Here is a 20,527-nt window from a genome sequence, read left to right as displayed (position 1 = left end):
AATATTACACAAATAATTAAATAACAAAAATATCTATAGTACATAGTTAAAAGACTGCATTGGATTAACTGAAATGTAGACTTTTGACCTTCTTCTATTCAAAGTTGCTGGTTATGCCCAGGGGTATAGTATGGAGAATTTAGTTTTGTACCTTGGTATGATTTCATGTATTTGTCTGTTAGTCTGAGTACAGAAGCTAGGACTTCAATTCTGCTAACCAAGACCTCTATGGACTTCATTAAGACATGTTATTATAGTTTTAAATAAGTGTTTTTCCTCTAAAATTGTTGCAATTGGAACAGTCCATTTCCACTACATTCTTACTTTGTGTCTTGAAGTGTAGAAACTTCTTTATTGAGAGAAGAAAGTTTGCTTCTCAAAATCCATAGAACTTGAAAGTAGAACACCAGGTTTATCTGTGGAAATGGCATTAGAAAATGAATTAGAGAGTTTTTCACGAATATTTTTCATATATAACTTTGTTGGATCTCAGAATCATTTATTAATAATTCAGAATTCCTATAGATCTATGCGCATTCTCTGAAATATTGTGCTCAGCCCATAATACAATTATAGCTGCCCTCAGTTTTTGATAATTTTCTGTACTTTTTACTCAAAATAGAAACTTATGAAAATGAAAGGCTATTAGTCATTCATGGCAGTTGTACTTTGAATAAGTTTGCTACCCAAAGACTCATGTGTGTGAATACTTGGCCATAGTGAGTGCCACTCGTAGAAATTATGGCCTTATTGGAGGATGCATGGCCTTGTTGAATGTAGTTTGACAGTGCATAGGTGGGATTTAAGTTCTCCTATACACAGGCTCCACACAATTGAAAATATAATTTCCTTCCGACTTTCTGTGAATCACAGTCTCCTCCTAGCTTCCTTAAGACCAAGATGAGCCACCTGGGCTCTTCCAGCAGCATGTCTACCTGCAGGCTTCCATGTTTCATGCCAAGAAGAGAGTGGTCTACATCTCAGAAAATATAAGTCAACTCTAATTAAATGTTTGCCTTTATATTTGCCTTGGTCAAATATTGGTCTATATAGCAGGAAACCTTAAGACATTGACCTAGGCAAAAACTATTGATTAAAAAATTTTAAATTTAGGAACAAAATTTATACAGTAAATGGATGCTCATTCAATATTTTCTGAAGAAAAAAATCAATTAACAAATTTATGATTGGTATATATATATGTATATATGTGAGTGTGTGTGTGTGCGTGTGTGTGTGTGTGTGTGTATAAAGTGCAGGAGAAAAATCATAAAGATGCTGAAAAATACTGTCTATGTACGACAAGTTTATTTTGCTCATGATCTCACTGCCACCACAGTTATCCAGACAAAACCGTCTTAAGATTAAGTAACACAAAATGCCAGCATGGTGAGGAAGGAATGCTTGAGATGCCATCTGAAGTGAGGAATGACTGGCCTCAATAGTCAGTAGAATAAAAAAAAAGAGTCACTTTTTTTGTTTATGCCCTCTAATAGGCTATTCATGATTGCAATGCTGGACACGAATCCACACATGTATGGCATATCCTAGTTTAACTCATTCAGTAACATTAAAAGGAAGAGTAAACAATATTTGGAGTAGAGCTGGAAGGAATAAATAAGGGTTAAATAGGATCATAGTCCCGTGTGTGTGTGTGTGTGTGTGTGTGTGTGTGTGTGTGTGTGTGTGTGTATAAATTCCTCAAAAATACATTTAAAAATGAACTAATGGAAGATAACCATATGAGAGGGAGATGTATGATAACAATATACTTAGGAACAAAATGCTTTCAGACTGATATCTATCTCCACTTCTTCACTTCAGCTCCAGTTTAAGAGATAATAAAATATGCATTCTATTCTATGCCACCTGAATGTAGGCATCCTCACAAGTAACAATCACCTACCAAGATAATGGCTGCCACTGGCCCCAAGAAGCTCCAGATGAATCCTCTATGAAGGCTGAGCCAGCAGCTGTGTTCAGAAGATGAGAATTATCAGTCTGAAACTATTGAAGAAAGAAGAGTTGTACACCAGGCCCTAGAGTATGATTTAACACTGTGTGGACCCAATAATTCCTAGAAGAATTTCAGAAGAATTTCTTGTCTGACAAAAGCTATGTGCACTGAGGATCGTGTTTTCCAAGTAGGAAATAGGAAGTAATCAAAACTTGGAAAAGTTAAACTGACTTGTAAAGCAACGAGACACTTAAACTCAAAAGCTGTTATTTCTCCAAATAAATTTTTAATAATTTCCCTAATTTTCAAAAGATAAATTTTTGTAAAGTTTTAAATGTTTCAAAGATTTAGAACTTTTTTTTGTAAAGTGTATATCTTAGGAAGATTGGCTATGTAAACATGGATGCTTCTCCATTTATTTTAAACTTTCATTGGTCACTTGGAAATTTTCTCATCTACAAACTATAGATGATATAGCCTAAGTAGGATGATAAACATGTAACTTTTCAAAGTGAAAGCAAGTCCAATAGATGAGGCTGTTATAATGAAATGGGTAGAAATGAGACAGTAAAATCAACAATTAGCTGTAGCTACATCAAAGAAATTAAACATTTTGTGTAAAAATACTTGATTTTTTGAGGATTTTTATATTTTGTCATGGAAAATGTCAATAACTGAGTCTTGGCAGAGCACTATGAATCTGATAACTATAATGTACAACAGATAATATTTAGGATACAAAAAGTATCCATTCATAAATTGTCATCTTGGATTGAAAACTGCAACCTTGTAGCAAATGAAATAGCGAAATATTCATATTTTGCATATAAGTTTTACTGGGATTCAGTTACACTCCTTCCTGTTGATGTGTGGTCTTTTCTAAATATTGTGAGACTAAATACTGGCCCCCAAGGCCAGGTTACTCCCAGGGTAGAACCTACAGGTAGACCCAACTGACACTATGCAACCTTGCCCCCCTTCCCAAGTTACTCAGTTATTCATGATTGGTGACTAGTGATACTCGTAACTGGGCAGAATTACAATAAGCAGAGTTGGGAATTCCTGAGCTTGCTGTTAGAAGAGAAACATGAGTAGGGAGAGAAGATTGAAAGTGAAAAAGTTACCATGAGGTAGGTGAATTGCGAAAACTTTGCCATGAAGGACAGCATATTGGAGTTAAGGGCAGTTCAGATGAAATATACCAATTTATACCTCATGACTATTGATAAGAAAGTAGATTCAGGTAGCTTAAAGGGTAGTTATCTGCCTTATTCAAGTGTATTAAATGCTTATTTAAAGTATAAAACTTGTGTGTAATTTATCTGGGACCTGAAAATATAAAGTTGGGGTAGAGATGATGATCTGAGATTAATTTTTACAACACATTACTTTATATATTATTAATGATACATAGAAATATGCTTTAGAGTGACTGGTAAAGAAACTAGTAAAGTCATTTGGAGTAACTGGTCTGAAAACATAAGATAATTAATATTTGGTACTTTATTGAAACAGTTTTCCTGTTCACAATTTTGTTTACTATTCATGCTCTATCATTATTCTGGATGAGTGTAAGATTCAAAGTGCACACTAAGCATATCTTTTAGTGTAAGATTGTTCTTATGGATGACATTCTATCTAGGTATAACAAAGCTTGTAACTCAACACTATCAAAATGATAATCAATTCAACTTACTGCTGAGAGAAGAGATTTGGAAATTTTTTCTTAAAAAGACAGAAATTTGTGACTCTTCATAATGCAGCATTGAGTACTTTTACTTGGCTTCCTTTCAGATCTCACCTTTCAAAACACGTATGAACTACAACTATCTCCACATGTCTATCAATGAAATTAATAACTTCATCTCCATGGAGTAATGTTGAAAGCCACATGAGCGACAGACCAGCCTTTGGTAGTTACTATTTTTCTTTTCACTATTTTTATTCAAAGAAATAATCTTAATCTTTACCTACTGTTTGAGGTTCTTAAAGAACACAATCCATCTGATATTAATTGGAGATTGTGAGAAGGTAAGGACCTCTCATTTTACCAAATTCTCAATGCAATAAAACACCAGAGCTACTGAGGGTTTCAGTTAGATTATGATATTAGAAAATGTGGAACCAAGTCTATGGACCAGCCATGAGAGGGTGCATCTTGGATGCACCCAGATGTCACACTGGCATCACTACTGCACAAACTGAGCATGGATCTGAAAGCACCAGGATGTAGAACCAGTAAGATAGGAAGCTCACAATTGACTACATTGTGAGTTCCATTCCACCCTTGGATGCATGAGACCATCTCTCAAAGAAACAAGGCATCAATAACAAAACAAAACAAAACAAAACAAAAACAAAACAAAACAAAAGCCTGTGTCTATTGTTTCAAACAAATATATATATAATTAAGGGTAGCAAATGGCATCTATGACTGGGGACAACTTTTCATGTTACAGCTATAATACAATTAATTTGGGCACCACAACAAAAAAAGACACTAAGAAACAATATTCTTAACAATACAAAAAACATAAATTTAGTTTTCCTGTGGAATTTATAATTCATAAGTTACATTTATACATTTTCTTCTTGCATACACACATGCATATACCATGCTTACTGGTTGTATGTTCCATAATTCTTGTGACCAGCTATTGCAGACACAGCAACAATAAGGGCAGGAAACCCATATCCTACAGGATACATGAGTCTCTTCTTGAATCTGCCTGAGTGGCTGTAGTTGGCCACTTTGAGATTTCTCACAGTAAGGAAAAGGTGTAGCCCTTCCAGAAACATCCACATGAAGGAAGCCAAGTAGAGATAGTGCAACATTCCTGCTATGATTGAGCACAGCACCTGGGAGGGAAAATAAAAATTGTAGGACAGATGTCAGCTGTGCTTGATCTAATTCTAAGTACCTATTTTTTTTACTGGATGTTGCTATGGTAGTACAATAGGTTTCTGTGACATTTTGCTTGGAAACAGTACACTTTGAGGGAGTACATTATGGTCATTAAATTTTATTTTCCCTGTGCATAGGGACACAGGACATGGAGGGGTAGGCACTTCTGGTTGTTGCCCTCATGAAGAGCTGAAAATCAGCCCCAAGGAGTGACTCAGGCTCGAGACCAGAGAGGAAAATGCCTAGTGACATTTGGGCCCCTTGTGCACATGGGCACAGAAGAATGAGAGGCAGGACCTTCTGCTTCCTGCCTACGGGGAGAGCTAAAACCAAGCCCTGAGGAGTGAATTCAGGCATGAGACCAGAGGTAATACCAACTAATCTGCTCCAAGTAACCTGCCTGGTGGACTCAGGACACACAAAGGCAAAATTCCTCTGGGACCAGACACTTCCAGTTTCTAGCTGGTGCCCAAACCTAATTGATCCCGCCAACAGCTCCCTGCTCCCAAACCCCATGGGCGGGAGTGCTAGGCTTTCAGAAAGGCAGACATGCTTGGGAATCCAGAGGAGTCTACTCTCTGCCCACAATTCTGACTCTAGAGGAAAACGACTAGCACCAACTGCCCTGTGCACAGAGACCCAGGAGAAGTAGGGGGAGGCCCTACTGATTCCCTCCCACAAAGACAGCTGAAAGCCAGTGGACAGGAACAACTACATGCCTGAAAGCAGAACACTCTGTTCCCATAACTGGCTTAAAGAAAACAGGAAAACAGGTCTACAGCACTCCTGACACACAAGCCTATAAGCCACTCCTAGAAATAGCAGAACAAGGTAATACCAGAGAAAACCTGATGGTGAGAGGCAAGCGCAGGAACCCAAGTAACAGAAACCAAGAAAACATCACATCATCAGAGCCCAATTATCCCAACAAAGCAAACACCGAATATCCAAACACACCAGAAAAGCAAGATCAAGATTTAAAATCACATTTGATCATGATGATGGAGGACTTTAAGAAAAACATAAAGAACTCCTTAAGAGAAATGCAGGAAAACACAAGTAAAAAAGTAGAAGCCGTTAGAGAGGAAACAAAAAAAATCCCTGAAAGAATTACAGGAAAACAAAATCAAACAGGTGAAGGAATTGAAAATGGAAATAGAAAAAATAAAGAAAGCCCAAAGGGAGACAACACTGGATATAGAAAACCAAAGGAAGAGACAAGGAGCCGTGGATACAAGCATCACCAACAGAATACAGGAGATAGAAGAGTGAAGCAGAAGATTCCATAGAAATCAAGGACACAACAGTCAAAGAAAATGGAAAATGGAAAATCTACTGACCTAAAACATAAAGGAAATCCAGGACACAAAGAGAAGATCAAACCTAAGGATAATAGGTATAGAGGAGAAGGAAGACTCGCAATTCAAAGGACCAGTAAATATCTTCAACAAAATCATAGAAGAAAACTTCCCTACCAAAAGAGAGTGATACCCGTAAACATACAAGAAGCCTACAGAACTCCAAAGATTGGACCAGAAAAGAAACTCCTCCTGTCACATAATAGTCAAAACACCAAATGCACAAAACAAAGAAAGAATATTCAAAGCAGTAAGGGAAAAAGGTCAAGTAACATATAAAGGCAGACCTATCAGAATCACACCAGCCTTCTCACCAGAGACTATGAAAGCCAGAAGATCGTGGACAGATGTCATACAGACCCTAAGAGAACACAAATGCCAGCACAGCTTACTATACCCAGCAAAATTCTCAATTAATATAGATGGAGAAACCAAGATATTCCATGACAAAACCAAATTCACACAATATCTTTCAACCCTGCAAAGGATAATAAATGGTAAAGCCCAACACAAGGAGGCAAGCTACACCCTAGAAAAAGCAATAAACTAATAGTTTTGCAAGAAAACATAGAGATTACAAGCACAAAAACATAATCTCATCTCCAAATACGAAGATAATAGGAAGCAACAATCACTATTCCATGATATCTCTCAACATCAATGGACAAAATTCACCAATTTAAAAAAAAAAGATTAGCCAACTTGATAGGTAATGAGGACCAAGCATTTTGCTGCCTAAAGGAAACACACCTCAGAGACAAAGACAGACACTACCTCTGAGTAAAAGGCTGGAAAAACAAGTTTCCAAGCAAATGGTCTGAAGAAGCAAGCTGGAGTAGCCATTCTAATATTGAATAAAATCGATTTTCAACCAAAAGTCATCAAAAAAGATAAGGAAGGGCACTTCATATTCATCAAAGGAAAAATCCACCAAGATGAAATTTCAATCCTAAATATTTATGCTTCAAATACAAGGGCACCTACATACATAAAATAACTCTTACTAAAGCTCAAAGCAAACATTGCGCCTCAAACAATAATAGTAGGAGATTTCAACACCCCACTCTCATCAAAGAACAGATCATGGAAACAGAAATTAAACAGACAGAGAGAGACTAACAGAACTTATGAACCAAATGGACTTTCCAGATATTTATAGAACATTCTATCCTAAAACCTTCTTCTCATTACCTCATGGTACTTTCTCCAAAATTGACCATATAAGCAGGCATAAAACAGGCCTCAGGAGATACAGAAAGATAGAAATATTCCCATGCATCCTAACAGACTACAACAGGCTAAAACTGATCTTCAATAACAATAAGAAAGGAACAGCCACATATACATGGAAGCTGAACGAAGCTCTACTCAATGATAACCTGGCCAAGGAAGAAAGAAAGAAATTAAAGACTTCTCAGAATTTAATGAAAATGAAGGTGCAACATACCCAAACTAATGGGAGACAATGAAAACTGTGAGTGCCTGTAGAAAGAAACAGGAGAGAGCATATATAAGCAGCTTGACAGCACACCTAAAAGCTCTAGAACAAAAAGAAGCAAACACACCCAGGAGGAGTAGAAGGCAGGAAATAATCAAACCCAGAGCTGAAATCAACCAGGTAGAAACAAAAAGGACCATAGAAAGAGTCAACAGAACCAAAAGTTGGTTCTTTGAGAAAATCAACAAGATAGATAAACCCTTAGCCAGACTAATGAGAGGACACAATCCAAATTAACAAAATCAGAAATGAAAAGGGAAACATAACAACAGAATCAGAGTAAATTCAAAAAATCATCAGATCCTTTAAAAAAGCCTATATTCAAGAAAACTTGAAAATCTGCAGGAAATGGACAATTTCCTAGACACATACCAGGTACTGAAGTTAAATGAGGAATATATAAGCCATTTAAACAACCCCATAAGTCCTAAAGAAGTAGAAGCAGTTAGTAAAAGTCTCCCAAACAAAAGGAGCCCAGGTCCAGACGGGTTCAGTGAAGAATTCTCTCAGTCCTTCATAGAAGACCTCATACCAATACTATCCATACTATTCCACAAAATTGAAATGGACAGAGCGCTACCAAATTCCTTCTATGAAGCCACAATTGCTCTTATACATAAACCACACAAAGGCCCAACAAAGAAAGAGAACTTCAGACCAATTTCCCTTATGAATATCGACACTAAAATACTCAATAAAATTCTTGCAAACTGAACCCAAGAACACATCAAAACAATCATCCATCATGATGAAGTAGGCTTTATCCCAGGTATGCAGGGATTGTTTAATATACAAAAAACAGGAATTCAAGGCCCATTCCTAAACATAGTAAAAGCCATATACAGCAAACCAGAAGCTAACAATAAACTAAATGGAGAGTAACTTGAAGCAATCCCTCTAAAATCAGGGATTCAACAAGGCTGCACACTCTCTCCCTACTTATCCAATATAGTTCTCAAAGTCCTAGCCAGAGCAATCAGACAACAAATGGAGATCAAGGGATACAGATTGGAAAGAAGAAGTCAAAATATCACTATTTGCAGATGATGTGATAGTATATTTAATTGATCCCAAAAGTTCCACCAGAGAACTACTAAACCTGATAAACACTTTCAGTAAAGTGGTTGGGCATAAAATTAACTCAAATAAATCAGTAGCCTTCCTCTACACAAAAGAGAAGCCAGCCAAAAAAATTAGGGAAATGGCACCCTTCATAATAGTCCCAAATAATATTAAATAACTCAATGTGACTTTAACCAAGCAAGTGAATGATCTGTATGATAAGAACTTCAAGCCTCTGAAGAAAGAAATTGAAGAAGATCTCAGAAGATGGAAAGATCTCTCACACTCATATACTGGCAGGATTAATACAGTAAAAATGGCCATTTTACCAAAAGAGATTTACTAATTCAATGCAATACCCATTAAAATTCCAATCCAATTCTTCAAATTTATCTGGAATAAAAAACCCAGGATAGCTAAAACTGCTGAACAATAAAAGGACTTCTATAGAAATCACTATTCCTGAACTCAAGCAGTATTACACAGCAATAGTGATAAAAACTGCATGGTATTGGTACAAAGACAAGCAGATAGACCAGTGGAATAGAATTGATGACCCAGGAATGAACCCACACACCTTTGGTCACTTAATTTTTCACAAAGGGGCTAAAACGATCCAGTGGAAAAAAGATAGCATTTTCAGCAAATGGTGCTGGTTCAACTGGAGGTCAACATGTAGAAGAATGCAGATCAATCCATTCTTATCACCATATTAAAAGCTTCAGTCCACATGGATCACGGACCTCTACATCAAACCAGATACACTCAAACTAATAGAAGAAAAAGTGGCGAAGAATCTCGAACACATGGACACTGAAGAAAATTTACTGAACAAAACAATAATGGTTTATGCTCTAAGATCAAGAATCGACAAATGGGATCTCATAAAACTGTAAAGATTCTGTAAGGCAAAGGACACTGTTGTTAGGACAAAATGGCAACCATCAGATTGGGAAAAAATCTTTACCACTCCTACAACTGATAGAAGGCTTATATACAAAGAACTCAGGAAGTTAGACGGCAGGGAGACAATAACCCTATTAAAAAATGGGCTTCATAGGTAAACAAAGAATTCACAACTGAGGAATGGGGAATGGATGAAAAGCACCTAAAGCAATGTTAAACATCTTTAGTTATAGAGGAAATGCAAATCAAAACGACCCTGAAATTTCACCTCACACCAGTCAGAACGGCTATGATCAAAGACTCCAGTGACAGCAGATCCTGGACAGGATGTGGAAAAAGAGGAACACTCACTCCACCATTGTTTGTGAGATTGCAGACTGGTACAACCATTCTGGAAATCAGTCTGGAGGTTCCTCAGAAAATGTTATTCCCTTTCCCGGTTTCCTGGCAACATTCCACTAACCTCTCTCCCTCCCATTCTATATGGGTGTTCCCCTCACCATCCTCCCTCCATTAACACCCTCCCCCTAAGAATCCCGTTCACTGGGGGAGTCCAGCATTGGCAGTACCAAGGGCTTTCCCTTTCACTGTTGCCCTTACTAGGCTATTCATTGCTACCTATGGAGCTGGAGCCCAGGGTCAGTCCATTTATAGTCTTTGGGTAGTGACTTAGTCCCTGGAAGCTCTGCCTGAGAACCCAGATATACTTCTCTTGGCCATATACCCAAAAGATGCTCCAACATATAAAAAAGACACATGCTCTACTATGTTCATAGCAATTTTATTTATAGTAGCCAGAAGCTGGAAAGAACCCAGATGCCCTTCAACAGAAGAGTGGACACATAAAATGTGGTACATATACACAATCGAATACTACTCAGTTATCAAAAACAATGACTTCATGAAATTCATAGGCAAATGAATGGAACTGGAAAATATCATTCTGAGTGAGGTAACCCAATCACAGAAAAACACACATGGTATGCACTCATTGATATGTGGATATTAGCCCAAATGCTCGAATGACCCTGGATGCTCAGAAAACCTGAAACTCAAGAAGGATGACCAAAATGAGGATGCTTCACTCCTTCTTTAAAAGGGGAATAAGAATACCCATAGGAGAGAATAGGGCGGTAAAGTTTAGAACAGAGGCTGAAGGAGCACCCATTCAGAGCCTGCCCCACATGTGGCCCATACATATACAGCCACCAAACTAGATAAGATGGATAAAGCAAAGAAGTGCAGGCTGACAGGAACCAGATGTAGATGTCTCCTGAGAGACACAGCCAGAATATGGTAAATACATAGGGGAATGCCTACAGCAAACCACTGAGCTGAAAATGGGACCCCCATTGAAGGAATCAGAGAAAGGATTGAAAGAGCTCAAGGGGCTTGAGACCCCATGTGAACAATAATGCCAATCATCCAGAGCTTCCAGGGACTAAGTCACTACCCAAAGACTATAAATGGACTGACCCTGGGCTCCAGCTCCATAGGTAGCAATGAATAGCCTAGTAAGGGCAACAGTGAAAGGGAAAGCCCTTGGTACTGCCAATGCTGGACCCCCCCCAGTGAACGGGATTCTTAGGGGGAGGGTGGTAATGGAGGGAGGATGGTGAGGGGAACACCCATATAGAATGGGAGGGAGAGAGGTTAGTGGAATGTTGCCAGGAAACCGGGAAAGGGAATAACATTTGAAATGTAAATAAGAAATACCCAATTTAATAAAGATGGAAAAATAAATAAATAAATAAAAAATAAAAAAATACTTTCCACCTGAATACTACATCAGGTTAGAAAATCCCAAGGAATTAACGCTACCAGCATATGCCTCAAATTATTAATGCAGAAGGATTTCTAGATCCATATTCCATTTCCCCAGATCTTTAAACATAATTTTAAGACAAACTTTCTGGGCTGCCTCCTTGGTGTCTTCAGTGGAATCTGCATGAAATGTTTTATGCTAGGAACTTGAAAATAATGATTGAATGGCTCTCTTTCCATCTTGATATTATTTTTTCTTCCTAGTTGATTCTTAGATAAAAGGCAAAAAATGTTCATCAAATCTTTTTTGCAGTGTCTGTGTTAGAGAAAATGATAATGAGGCCCCAAAGAAAAATATTCAATAATATTCAAGCTATATAAATAAAATAAATATCCTCTCAGGATGAGATTTCATCACTTTCAATGAATGTAAATCAGACTTACATATCATAAATGATATAACAATAGAAATAAATATTAAGAAATTTAGTTTTAAAATGTGTGCCCATTTTTGATCCATATGTATATATATAATAATTTTCAGCTCTAACTGTAATATTTCTTTATATAAACTTTGTTTTTGTTGTTATTATTATTATTATTATTATTACTATCACTCTGTGTGCACATTTGAGGAAGACAAAGAATAACTTTGTATGCTTTCATTCATTAATTTAAGTCACTAACTTTCTGTGACAATTGGATTTCCTCACTTAGGAGAACAAGAATTTATTTGACTAATTTGTTTTACAGAATAATATTCATTTTATGTTAATTAGCAGCTTTCCTGTATTTATTATGTATGTGCACTATGTTTATGGTTCCATATGTATGTATCTGGGACCGCTAATGCAAATGTAATTCTCTTGGAAATGGAGATTCAGACAGCTGTGAACCACCTTGAGAGTGGTAGGTATCAAATCCAACTCTTCTTCAAGAGCATCATGTGGTCTTAAATGTTTCCAGCTATGTTTCTGACTTATAAAATCATGACTGAGATGGCAGAAGAAACTATGATATGGAATTGAAATGTATGATACAAAATGTATGGATAACAAAATTAACATTTTAGGAATGTGAAGCATATATACGAAGTACTATGAAATGACTACAAAATGAGATAAAAGTGGATTAGATACTGTTGCATACATATTCAATTACTTGAGTGAAAAATAGATTTCTCAGGAGTAGTGATATTTACCTGTAATCATGGAAAACTTAGTTTGACCATTAGACACCTCTATGATATAGAGATAATATATATGATAAGATGTCCTCTGGTTTTACATGTATAAATACATACACACACACAATAAATAAATACAGCTTAACTTCTTATAAATATATAATACGTAAGGATAGCAATTAAATTACTAGAACAAAATGATGGAGGTAGTATAGAAAATGTGTTCAGAAAAATGATACTTTTCAAAATTTGAGTGATCTAAAGTCAAAGGGAATTCTTAAAATTGTCAGAAATTGTGAATGAAAAATAAAGATATTTACCATACTCAGCCTTGATTGTAGTACAAAATATTGACTGAGATAAATATGTATTTTTATTTAAAGGAATGTTGGCAGCACCATTTATATTATTTTTAAGGACAACAGGTAAAAGACAGAAACAATCACACACATTCTTCCAAGTGATTAATGAGTAACCAGGATGAGGTAAATCATACAATGTACTATTATAGCCATATAATAAAAACAAACTTCAATATTGCCATTATTTCAATGAATATTGAAACATCACAATCACAAGCACATGTAAAGAAGACAGACTGTTAAATAAGACTTTATTCTGAAATAAAACAGCCATCCTGCAGATAGGTTCATGAAGCTCATAAAGAAAAAAACTTACAATCCTCAGAATATGCCTGAAACTAACAAGGTTAACAGGGTATCTCCTCAGTATTGTATATGCAGTAAATCTAATTCAAAGACCTTCACCTGAATCCATGGCAGATCAGCATTTATTTCACCTAAACCCAGCAGCCTGCCTGTCTTTCAGGAGGTCTGTCTTAAACAGAGACATAGGCAAGACTCGTGCCTCAATTCTTGTGCCATGTGAGATCACCACAGAGTCCCGCAGGCTTGGGATCTACATGAAGACCATTGCCCTTCTGGTCTGCACCTCCACTTGCACCTGTGGCAGAGTGGCATGCCTACTCTCTAACAGCACAGCTGTGGCTGTCATCCAGGAGAACTCTTCTAAGCAGAGAGGGGAGGCCTGCTCTATCCGGGAACAGGGGAGGCCTTCTCTAACCAGAACAGCACTGCGTACTTCTCAGTAGGCCTGCTCTAACCCAGGTCCCACAGTTCCATCTACCTTTGAGGGGGCCTGTTACAATCAGAATAGCTAAGAACAAGCACTCAAGGTCACAGCAAATTCTGGCAAAGATATAGGAAAAAGGAACTGTCTTCCAAAGCTGATGGGATTGCAAACTCACACTACCCATCTGGAAATCAATATGGCATTTTTGTAAAAATTTGGAAATAGTTCTACCTGAAGTCCCAGCTACACTGCTCCTTGGCATATACCCAAAAGATGCTCCATCCTAACACGCAGATACATGCTCCACGATGTTCATAGTAGCCTTATTAATAATAGTGAGAAACTGAGGGCAACCCAGAAGATCCTCAACCAAGGAATGGATACATAAACTATGGTTCAATTGCCATTTAAAACTTGGACATCATGAATTTTTCAAGTAAATGAAATGAAACTAGAAAATACCATTTTGAGTGAGACCCAACTCAGACTCAAAGGGACCATACATGGTATGTACTCACAGATAAGTGCATATTAGTCAAAATGTACAGAATATCAATGATACGTGCCCACCCCATACCACAGGAAGTTTTACAAGAAGGAAGTCCCAAGTAAGAATGTTTCAATTCCACTTAGAAGGTAGAACAAAGTAATTATGAGAGGCAATGGTAAGGAGTGACCTGGGTACAAAGAGGGGGTGGAGTGTGAATAGAGGCAGGGTCAGGTATGGGGATAGAAGAGTAGCCCAGAAGGCCAAGAGAATGAATGGGAATATGTGGCTGCCAGGGTTGGGGGTTGGGAGGAACTGTAGAAAGTCCCAGAGACCTGGAATGTGAGAGTTTCCCAGGACTCAATGACATAGCATTAGCCAAAATGCCCAACCAACCCTATGGAGACGGAATCTGAAGAGTCTACCTCTAGGAGGTAGAAAGGGCCCACAGTGAAGCAATGGGGTCAACAACCCAACTCAAATTTTCTTGACCTAGTATTGTTCATGTCTAAAATTAAATGGAGCAGAAAAAGGTAAGGCTTTCCAGTAATCTGCTCAACTTGGGATCCATCACATGGTTGGGTAACAAACCCTGACAGCATTACTGATGCTATATTGTGTTTGAAGATGGGAGCTTCGCATGGTAACTTAGTTAAGGTTTTACTGCTATGAACAGACACCATGACTAAGGTAAATTGTAAGAACAACATATAATTGGGGCTGGCTTAGAGATTTAGATGTTCAGTCCATTTTTATCAAGGTGGGACAGTAACAGCATCCAGTCAGAAGAAGCTGAAAGTTCTACATCTCCATCTGAAGACTTCTAGAATACTGACTTCCAGGCAGCTAGGACAATAGTATTAAAGCTCACATCTGCAAGGCTACACCTACTCCAACAAGGTCAAACCTCCCAACACTGTCATTTCCTGGGCCAAGAATATACAAACGATTCCATTCCACTCCCTGGTTCCCATAGGCTCACTCAAGCACATGAGTCTAGGGAGACTATATCTATCCATAGTATAATTTAAAAAGTTCATTTAGCCCAACTTCTGAAGTCCCATTTCCTATAGGAGTAACAACAATGTTAAAAGTCCAAAGTTTAAAGTCTCTTTGAGATTCATCTAATCACTTTACTGTAATCCCCTAATCAAGATAGGAAACCAGCTGGGCAAACTTCAACCCTGCATCTCCATATCTGATGTCAACCATGTTTCAGATCTCCAACTTCTTTTTCATCTTTATTGATGGCAACAAACTTCTTTTCTTGGGCTGATGCCACTCCCTGTTAGTATCATTTGTAAGGAGATATCCTATGGCTCTGGCATTGTGAAAATCTTGGAGTCTTCAAGGCATCCATGCTACAGCTTTTTGTTTCAATGTCTGGAATCCAAACATGAGGATCTGGGATCCTTCAGAGAACTGGCATCACTTTTCCATTTCTTACCTCTGTCACACACTAAGCTTGGGTTGATCCTCTGCAACTGCTGATTTTAGAGATCATCCCATGCTACTGGCATCTCCAATATGCTGAGGTCTTCTATTGCAACTAGGCTTCACATAAAACCTCTCCTAGGCTCTCTTCCTGATGCCAAATCTCAGCTCCTTTGTATGACACCTTCAGTTCTGGACCATCAACTGCAACTGAGGCTGTACCTTCACCCACAGCCTTCCATGGTATCTCACAGTGGCAAGCCTCAGCTGCTCTTCATGACTCCTTCTTGCCTTGAAACCAGTACCACTGCCTGGGTGACTCTTACACATTACTAAGTTCAGTTGCAGCACCAGGTACAACCTTGGCTTCCTCTGGAACACAGCTTCATTTTGCTTTCAGAAGACACCTCCCAGAATATTTAACATCAATGGTGCTAATTTCTTCTTAAACACAGCTAATTTCTTAGTTCCAGCTAATTACCATCAATTGTCCCAGTTGTCCCTTCTATTCTGGACTCTAAAGCCAGAGTCACATAGCCAAAGCTGTTCTGTTCTTCTGCTTCCTATGGCTGGAACATGACCCCCCCATATATTATCTTACCAGCCTTCTATTTTCCAATTCCCTCACTGCCTAAGCTTGGCTGTTCTATAGATTGACCTTGAACTCAGAGATCTGCACAGTTCTGTCTCCTGAGATTAAAGTTGTGTACCACCATGCCTGTAGTTAAGCTTTTATTTTCTTCTAAAACTTGTTCTCTCTCAGCCTGGACTTTAACTCAGATATCTGCTTGGCTTTGACTCCTGGAATTAAGGGTGTGTAGTGCCATGCCAGAACCTAAATTTCGCTGAATAGGATCTTGACCCAAGGTCACCACTCCTTTAATTCAATATAATATCCTTGAACTAAGGATTCAGCTCTACTGCACTTCCCTGGTGCCGTTTTATTACTTGAACTATATGATTTATGTAGTTCTCCTTTCTAAGCTCGACACACTTGTTCAAAAGATAGTCCATGAGACTTAACCAGAAAACAAAATGTTTTCTAGGCTTTTTCGAGATTTACTTTGTCAATTTAATTAATATAAATCTCTTTACCTTAGCCTCAGCTAGACTATTAAGACAAGGCAAAAACAGCCACATTCTTCACCAAAATACCATAAAACCAGTCTCTGTGCCATATATTGAAATTCTTCTCTTCTAAAACCTCTTGGGGGCATGTCTTCACAATTCAAATCACTGTCTGAAAAACATCTTCCACATCTCTACTAGGATATCTATTAAGCACCATTTAAAGCATCCCACAGCTTTCCAAATCTAAAGTCTCAAAATCCACATTCTTCCAAACAAAACCATGGTCAGGCCTTTCACAGTGATATGCCACCCCTGGTGACAATTATTATGTTAGTTAGGATTTTACTGCTGTGAGCAGATACCATGACCAAAGCAAGTCTTGTAAAGACAGCATTTAATTGGGGCTGGCTTAGAGGTTCAGAGGTTCAGTCCATTACCATCAAGGTGGGAGAGTGACAGCATCCAGGAAGGAGGAGCTGAGAGTTTTACATCTTCATCTGAGGGTTGCTAGCAGAACCTCTGACTCTCAGTATTAAAGGTATTAAATACCTTTCAGAAGACACTTCCCAGAATATTTAACATCAATGATGCTGGATTCTTATTAATCATGGCTAATTTCTTAACTCCAGCTAATTACCACCAATTATCCCAGTAGTTCTTTCTATTGTGGACTCTAAAGTCAGAGTCACATAGCAAAAGTTGCTCTGTTCTGCTTCCTGTGGCAGGAACATATATTATCTTACAGCCTTCTGTTAACTCACTGCCTGAGCTTGTCTATTCTGGACCTTGCTGTGTAGATGGACCTCAAACTCAGAAATCTAGATGGCTCTGTCTCCTGAGATTAAAATTGTGTACCACCATGCCTGTATTTAAGCTTATTTCAAAAGGTATTTTAAAAGGTGTTAAATACCACACTCAAGAGGTCACACCTCCCAACAGTGCCACTCTTGTGCCAAGCATATACAAACTATTGGACATGGCTATACTCTGAGATTCCATATCAGTAGCTGACTGAGACAATTGAAGCTACTTACAGACAACCATTGGATTGAAGACAGCAACCACTATGGAACAGTGTAGGGAAGGATTTTGAGAGCTGAAGGGGATGGTAACTTCATAGGAAGACAAAAAATGTCAACTATCTCTGACAACTGGGAACTCCCAGAGACTAACCCATCAACCAAAGAGCATGCATGTGTGAGACCCACAGCACATCCGTAGCAGAGGACTGTCTCATCTGTCCTCAGTGGGATGTGCCTAATCCTGTAGAGATGTGATGCCTCAGGTAAGAGAGAAAATAAGAGAGGTGGGCAAGTGAAGCTGCCTCTCAGAGGTGTAGGTGTGGGTAGAAGGGGTAAAGAACTTTCAGATAGAGACTGGGAAGGGGCAATATTTGGGATGAAAATAAATAAAATAATTAATTAAGAAACTGCCTCAAAAAGAAGATTATCTGATTAGCTGTGAGGCTAAGAGGAGAGAGTCAGTCCATGTCAATTACTTGGAGAATTTCTGGCCTGTCTACCTGCTTGGAAGTTGAAAGTGACATTTAGTCTCATTCCTCACATGAGGCATCACCAATTGCAGAGTGATCTTCCTGGCAATGCAGCTGCTTTTCTGTCATCCATGATACAGTAATTAACTTTTCCCCACATTGCTTAAGTAATCACAGTAAATTAAGTTTGGTTTGAACAGTGTAAAAAGACAGAAAACAGATATGTGGTCGTGTTGGTGGCCCAGGATATTTTGCAAAATCTGTGCATTTGACTGATCTGTATTTTGCTATGAAGTATTCATCTCTTTGGAGTGTACATGTTTCCTATGTACATGTATGAGGCACTTCATGTATGTGTGTGTGTGTGTGTTTGTGTGGTATTTGTAAATATTTGGAGCATGAATGTGTGTGGATACATCTGTGTATGTTATGTGTGTAATAAGTGCTCCATGTGTATATATGGTGTAAGGTGTTTGATGTGCAAGTGTGGTACATGGTTGTATATGATGTATGCACATTTGTGCACAGAGTTATTCTAATGTATGGTGTGTGTACATGTGTGTGTGAAGCCAGATGAAGATGTGCTGCTAAGACTCTCCACTTTGTTCTTCTGAGAAAAAGTCTCCCACTGAACTTGACTCTGGTTATTTCAGTTATGTTTTTTAGTCAGTAAGATGCACAGAACTTGTTGACTTCATCATCCATGTGATATTTTATGAAGATGCTAGGATCTGAACTCAGTTGTTTGTTCAACAACAGCAGTTGATCTTCATCCCTAAGCCATAGTCCTATCCCAAATATACTCTTTCCAATTTCATGGGCCAAATTCTTACTAGAGCCTGTAATGAGACACTTGCATATTAGAGAGGCAGCATAAAGCTATTAGGCTGTGAGCACTCAGCGTTTCTTTAGCTGCATTGGCCTATCATATATTTCAGTAGTCACTGATAATAACAATTTATTATGCATTCAGAAAGAACTAAGGGTAGGTTTTAATTACTCATGCCACACAAGAAGATAATCTTCAGAGGGAACGCATATCCTAATTTTTGCTTTATCTTTTCAAACTATGACACAGAGTTTCATGCCAGAGAACAGATATATCTTAGTGGATAGATATTCAAAGCTCAAAGTGATACTTCTGGAAAAACTTCTTCCTATATTTATACACCACCCTGTAATATATGAAAAGAGATAGTATAAAGCAAACACTTGTCTTTCTGTACAAAAACTATTCATAATAGAAATAAAGAACAATTTATTGGTGAGTGCTGAGCCCAGCAGCAAAATCTTTTAAAGAAGCCTCCATGACTTTCCTGTTCTTTTATATATTTATTTTAAAATACTGTATCAGTATTGTGCCAGAACTAGCCTCTGACTCATAATCCTTCTGTAGTTTTCTATGTAGTCAACTAGAGTAAAAAACCTTGCACTATTATTTTACTAAATACATATTAACGAAACATGGTCCTGTGGCACGTCATGGCATTTCAATATGTCTACACAGAATGGGATGACCAAATCAGGGTCATTCACATATTAACACAGATTTATCAGTTCTTTGTGTTCATTCTAGAAATACTAAAATGCATTTTTGCTGGTAACTTGAAATATTCACTTAATTATTGTCAGTGTTCTATTATGCTACAAGGATCTACATTTATCATTTATATATTTTTCATTAAGCCATCATCAATGGTTGGGTTGCATACTCAAACACTAAACCCATAATATAATTATATTATCATGTTTATATCTTTTCAAAACAATCAAACAATCTGTGTATAATAAATATAGAAAAAATTTCATGAATAGGACTCAATAATTGCTTATTTTTCCATGATATTAAAGTGAGAATTCATTCAAGTTCAAACATCTTTACAATGAAGAGTATTAGAGTAACTTGCAGATTAGTATGGCAAATCTACAGTCAGTTTCTTCAAACCTCTAGCTTATTGTTTATGGTAGAGTCTTGTAGGTAATATAAGGATTTCCAAACATAGGGTCATATTACTCAGCATACCTTACAGTTTGCTGTAGTGAGGTGAAAGTACTATAACAATAAGAGGAAGTTTTATGCACTCTTGGTTTTATCTGTATAAGCTTCCCCTCCAAGAGTATGTAGTAAGTTTTTTCCTTTGGGGATTAAAAGATGACTTTGAAGCTGTGTAGTGACAGTAAGAAATGCACCTTTAGCATGTAGGAAAATAATTGACATACTTTAAATCTATTTGTTTGCATCTATCCTGAGATGTCATAAGTTTTACCTATGGATAAAAAAATGACCCAGTGAGTAGGAGTACTTGCTTTGAAAG

General features: G+C 37.6%; 1 protein-coding gene across 4 annotated transcripts in view; it reads right to left on the bottom strand.

Annotated features, from left to right (window-relative positions):
- The window catches only part of Adgre4 (adhesion G protein-coupled receptor E4), a 155,089-nt gene that overhangs the window by 48,632 nt on the left and 85,930 nt on the right, over window positions 1-20,527 (bottom strand). For all 4 annotated transcript variants that reach the window (XM_063267566.1, XM_039084035.2, XM_063267567.1 and 1 more), the window contains 3 exons: window positions 4,581-4,816; window positions 1,907-1,973; window positions 325-416 (listed from right to left, as the gene is read on the bottom strand). In XM_063267566.1, the coding sequence (XP_063123636.1) occupies window positions 325-416; window positions 1,907-1,973; window positions 4,581-4,816 (395 nt within the window). The remainder of the gene's footprint in view (window positions 1-324; window positions 417-1,906; window positions 1,974-4,580; window positions 4,817-20,527) is intronic.

Source organism: Rattus norvegicus, chromosome 9 (genome assembly GCF_036323735.1).
Source record: "Rattus norvegicus strain BN/NHsdMcwi chromosome 9, GRCr8, whole genome shotgun sequence".
NCBI lineage: Eukaryota > Metazoa > Chordata > Mammalia > Rodentia > Muridae > Rattus > Rattus norvegicus.
Note: the sequence above shows the minus strand (reverse complement) of the source record. Positions and strands in the feature narration are given on the sequence as shown.